The following is a 5,792-nucleotide window of genomic DNA, read 5'->3' on the forward strand; positions in this document are numbered from 1 at the left end:
CTTAGAGTTCTTTCAGTTTTTACAGTGGGTCACTTTGATGTTTAGAAAGGGAAAAGCTAAGCTAATGGCCTCTTTGCTGGGCTCCTAAGTCTGGCATTTCCAGTCACCTGGCATACATTTCTACTTGCTTGTCGAATACACATTTTTATTTCTGTGCGTCCGTAATTTGGTTTCTTAGGAAGTCTCTGGTCCCTCTAAACTGTTTCGTTTACCCATGCTTGAGCCAAAACTCTAAGCAACATCCTTACTTACCTTCTCCTACCTACTCTCATGTCTGCTTTATCTGCTAGTCCTGTATTTTCCACATCCAGTCATTTCTACCTCTCCATTCCTCCCTACTCCTGGTCCAGCCTTCCACCACAACCTTTTGCTCGAGACCATTTTTATATGTTTTAGCCTGTTCCAAATACCCTTCCTTGTGATGCCCCACCCCCACCCCACACAGTGTTGCTGCCTTCTTCTGCTTCAAAAAACCAAGCTATTTGCTGTCTCTCTGTTTTCCGTGTGGGGGTGGGGGTGGGGGTGGGGGTGGTCTGTCTGTCTGTCTGTCTGTCTGTAATGTGTAACTGGAATACTAATTCCAAATTCCTTGGAATCTTAGTTTTCAAATCTCCTTGACTTTTACTCCCTCTAAGACAACCCAGCACTGCCCTGTCATGTCATCTTGACTGCCTTTACTTACTAACCTGAGCATGGTGCCAGTAGCTTAGAGAGAGCTCCCCTTCCCTACCAACTTGAAGATTATCTTCAAGTACATACATAGGACATCACAAGGAAGGGTATTTGGGACAGGCTAGTATATATAAAAATGGTCTCAAGCAAAAGGCTGTGGTGGAAGGCTAGACCAGGAATAGGGAGGAATGGAGAGATAGAAATGACTGGATGTGGAAAATACAGGACTAGCAGCTTCAGACTAAGGGGTAGGCGGTAGACATTCAACACATATTTGTTAAATCACTGACTAGATGGACAGTTGAATGAATGAATGACTGGTGTCAAGTTCCTCTGAGGCTCCCTAACCTTTTCGTGTTCAGAGGGGTGATTCATCTCCACCCACAGTTACCTTTGTTTCTTTCATCAGGGTAAGATGCATCGGGCAGCTAACAGGAAAAACAAAGGTGACAGCACTGATACAGTCAGAATGTCTCCTGGCCTCTGTGCTCAGTTCCCAAACAAATGATATCCGCTCATCAATCATTGTCCTATTTCTGCCAATTAGACCTCCCCAGAGGAGTCATCAGATCAGCTCAGTTCTGAAGATTGACAAGCTATCCCGTGGTCTCCTTTCCCTGTGCAGACTCAAACACTAGGAGTTTTTAAAGCTCCAGGTTGTAACAGGATTAGAAGACGGAGGGTAGGGAGAGAGACTGTGGGGCTCTGGACAGGGTGAGAACATGAAGGTAAGCAGCATGCGTGTGCACCAGCTTTCTATCTAGTTTCTATCCATCTTTCCAGCTTTCTGTCTAGGTTCTGTGTATGTACTGAGCATTGTAGTGACTGCACATTTGGAGAACAGTGCCTTTCAATAGTGCAGGTCGATTTCGCTGAATAGAAGGCCTTATCCACCAATTCTTTATTTGAGTGAAGTTATGAAAATCATATCTTTTTAGTTTTTAAAGTTACTCTTTGTGGATTAACTAAACGGTGGGATCATATACTGAAGTAAGGGGCCTGCTGTCCTGTCTGAAGAAGAAGAAAAAAAAATGCAGCCACACTCCAATGACCCTGTGTTTGGTTGTTGTGTCTTATAGGGGCCTAGCATCCTGGCAGTGACGGCCTTGGCCCTTCTCCTGGTGCTGTCTGTTCTGGAAAACTCCAGCGGTGCTCCACAGGTAATGTAGTCAACACAAACCCTGGGTTCAGACTATGCGGCCTCTAGTTTTTCTTTTTCCAACTGCTCCCCCGTGATAACTACTCTTCTCTCCTCCCTGTGCTGCAGAGACTCGCAGAGAAGAGGAACTGGACTCCCCAAGCTATGCTCTATCTGAAGGGAGCACGTGAGTTCCAAACTCTATTCTCTTCACCGAGGTTGGTGGGAGACATCCGGGGAATCCTGGAGGCCACAGAGCCAAGAGCCTGGGGAGACAGGGTCACAGCTGGCTCCAGTAAATAATTAGGATCTCAGACAATCCAGAAGTAGGAGAGGGCAGATGGGACAAAGATACTCTGATGGCCAGAAACCCTCCATCACAGAGGTATTTGGGGTCACTACTGTAACCCTGCACTCGTGAAGCTGAGGCAGGAGAACTGCTGTGAGTGGAAGGCTAGCGTGGGCTACATAGTGAGCTTCAGGACAAACGAAGATCCTGACAGGGAAAGAAGGTAGAAGGAGAAGGGAGGGAAGAAGAAAGAGCAGGAAAAGGGTTCAAGAAAGGGGGAAGGAAGGAAAGTGGAGGGTGGAAGGAAAGATGGTGGATAAGAAGGAAGGAGGGGAGGAGGAAGAGAGGGAGGGGAATGAAGGAAAGCTGGTAGATTGAATGTAGAGAACTAATGTTTGTTTGCTCAAACAAGGTGTCTGGAGCTGGAGAAGCATAGAATGATTTTGACAAAAGAAGTTAGGAAGGGCAGGAGTGGAAGGAAAGAGAAAGGCATGCGCAATCCTGCTGGGGCTGCTCTCCGAATCGAGGTTGCATCCCTAGTGGGAACCCGCGGTCTCCCTGGTCCTGGGGTCTAGCTGCCCGCCTCAGCCTGCTTCTCCCCCACAGAGGGTCGCCGCTTCCTCTCCGACCAGAGCCGCAGGAAGGAGCTTGCAGACCGGCCGCCTCCAGGTGAGTGAGCCCTGCGCCTGCGGCAGGCCTCCGCCTGCCCTGTCCCCTAGCAGGCAGCTGGTGAGCTCGGGTCCCCAGACTGGCAGGGTCTGTGGCACAGACCCAGGGCAGAAAGGAGTCTGCTCGGGTATTTATGAAAAGAGCCTTGCTCTTTCTCCTTTTAAATAGCAATTACTATTAAAGAATTTCTTAGACATTGCAAGTGTATCTCCCTCCTAAATTATTAGAAACAGCTACCAAAGGTTTTTAACCAAACACAATAAAGTAAAAGCTATGAATGAATGATTGAGCCAGGTATGAATGAGTGAGGGGAGGATCAATTTTCTTCGGGGGACAAGCACTGGATAAGCTATCCAATCTCAAGCCCCTAAATAGTTGTAGGAGAGAGGGGGAGGGGCTGGGGAGGGAGAGAGGAAGAGAGTATTTCGGAGAGAGGGGGAGAAGAAAAAGTCCTGAGTTACAGAGGATGCATAAGAAGAGTTGGGGGACAGAGAGAGAGAGAGTGGAAACTGCAAACAGTACTCATCATGTATGGAATTCTCAAAAACAATTACATTAAGAAATAGGTTCAGGAACATTTTTTTTTCTTGATGAACTTAATGTCATTGCAGTTTAAAAAGAAGAGAAACTAATCTTGGTAAAATTTTGTATACCAATACCAAGAATCAAAGCTATACCCACTCGGAGAGATATTCAACATTGCTTAGCATACCCGTAGCAGATGCTTTCGGCTTTGGTTTCAGGTCCTGAGTTTGCAGTGTGATCGGTCCTATTTTTTAGGGTAAAATAATATTTCTTCTCTTCCGCTCACTACTTCTGAATAAAACTCACAGTCTGTGCTAGATCAGGACCATGTCACTTGTCAACTTAAATTTGAAATAGACTGCAGCACTTATTGCTGCAATGCAATAAACATGTAACTCAAGAAAAGTGAAATAACTCTGGATATTTAGCCAGTGTCTCTTCATTCAAATAGCTAATCACCTCATATGTGACCAAGAATGTACATGTTTATCTCAAATTGATTTGGGAGGAGGAAAGTAGGGAGATATTTTGGCCAAGGCAGCCTTCTTTAAGCTGTGAGAAGGAAGATGCGCCCCCTTCTAAATCCTGAAAAGACAATGCGATTATGGCCTCCTACTCATCTTCCTTTTGAGACATACACCCTAGCTAGCATCCATCCTCGGGTGTAAGCAAATGGAAGATCACTGTAGTGCCAGCAAGATTGATCATCAGACACAGGCACCGCCCACCAAACCTTACTACCTAAGTTCAATCCATAGGACCCACATATGAAAGGAGAGAGGCGAGTCACACACACACACACACATAAATAGACACACGAACATAAATACACACACACATACACACACACAGACACACACATACACACACACACAAATACACGCACACACATGAATGCACTAAATAAAATGCAATATAAATGTTTAATTAATGCTTTTTTAAAAAATCAGTACATAATATACAGAGTTTTTTCTAGTCTTGTAGAGCAGAGTAAGATTCATGTACATGAATGTTTAGTTGACACAAATACTTGAATGCTAATCTGTTTACCATGTTAATTGACAGGAATGTGTGAATGCTTCTTTGTTTATATGAATATCAAGGCTGGGCACATTTCTGTTTTTCCAGAAAGACGAAACCCACATCTTCAGCTGCTGACTCTCCCAGAGGCTGCAGCCCTGTTTCTGGCTTCATTGGAAAAACCACAAAAAGGTGCAGGTGTGGTGGTCTCTCTGGACTCTGGCCTGAGGATCTTTGCATACTGACCTCTCCCTCCCCAAACCCACAGAAATGCTTATTCAACAAAGGCTGTCCCCAACCCACAGAAATGTTTATTCAACAAAGGCTGGGATACTTCCTAGGAAAATAAGCCCCAAGAACACAAAAACACTACCCTGATGAGAGCGGGGAATTGTATATGAATTTTATGAACCATAGCCTATTGTTTGTGATGTTTATTTGTTTGTTTGTTTTGAATATAATGCATATAATGCCTATGTATACGAGGCTGGCTTCAAATTCCCTATGTAGCAAAGGCTGGCCTTGAATATCTTATCACTCTGCCTCCACCAAATAGGACTTTTAAAACGGAAAGAGCTCCAATTGTCTTCATTGTTTTATAATTAAAAACAGTAAAGCCAAAAATCTGAAATAATCAAAATCCAGCTGCTCACCATTCAAAACTCAACCAAATGAAAGTTCTGCTTGCCCATCCTTTGGTTCACCCTAACAGGAGGCGCAGGAGTTGTTTTCACCCTTCTGTCTAGTGTCTAAGCCAGGAGTGGATGTAATCTTCAGTTGTTCTGTCCCTGTGGTCTAGAAGTCACAGGAGAATTGAGGCATCTTGGTGATGGATCAGCTGGGTCTTAGGAACTTCATAGACCTTGGTGGAAATGCATGCCACACTGAGTGAGGACGTCCGGGGATAACTTTTGAGCCTGTTTTTTCCTTCCACCATGATGGTTCCAGGAACTGAAATCAAGTTGTTGGGATTGAGAGCTGGTGTCCTTCCCTGCTGTGCCCTCTCACTGACTTTAATGATTGACATGTTCTGGGGAGCTTGTCTCTAGAGATGAGCCAAAGAACCAAAGTTTTATTAACCTAAATAAACGTAGGAGTTGTGGGTCCCCATATCACATGTCAATCATCATCTCTAATATTTTCGCTGCAGAATCTCTAGGTATCATCTGGATGCCTTTTACACCATAAACCAAAATTCCAATGGAGGTTGTACTGGGATGCTTTTCTGTCCCACCTCCGCCCCTTATGCATGTATGTGTCTGTGTAGTTTGTACTGGGATGCTTTTCCGTCCCACCTCCGCCCCTTATGCATGTATGTGTCTGTGTAGGTTGTACTGGGATGCTTTTCTGTCCCACCTCCGACCCTTATGCATGTATGTGTCTGTGTAGGTTGTACTGGGATGCTTTTCCATCCCACCTCCGCCCCTTATGCATGTATGTGTCTGTGTAGTTTGTACTGGGATGCTTTTCCGTCCCACC

At 45.0% G+C, this 5,792-nt stretch overlaps 1 protein-coding gene across 1 annotated transcript in view; it reads left to right on the forward strand.

The window, feature by feature from the left end:
- Positions 1 to 1,394: 1,394 nt before the first annotated feature.
- The window catches only part of Spx (spexin hormone), a 6,060-nt gene continuing 1,662 nt past the window's right edge, over positions 1,395 to 5,792 (forward strand). The window contains exons 1-5 of the mRNA XM_031384081.1: positions 1,395 to 1,400; positions 1,752 to 1,832; positions 1,940 to 1,997; positions 2,706 to 2,768; positions 4,422 to 4,511. Coding sequence (XP_031239941.1) covers positions 1,395 to 1,400; positions 1,752 to 1,832; positions 1,940 to 1,997; positions 2,706 to 2,768; positions 4,422 to 4,511 — 298 coding nt within the window. The remainder of the gene's footprint in view (positions 1,401 to 1,751; positions 1,833 to 1,939; positions 1,998 to 2,705; positions 2,769 to 4,421; positions 4,512 to 5,792) is intronic.

This window comes from Mastomys coucha, unplaced genomic scaffold (assembly GCF_008632895.1).
Source record: "Mastomys coucha isolate ucsf_1 unplaced genomic scaffold, UCSF_Mcou_1 pScaffold20, whole genome shotgun sequence".
NCBI lineage: Eukaryota > Metazoa > Chordata > Mammalia > Rodentia > Muridae > Mastomys > Mastomys coucha.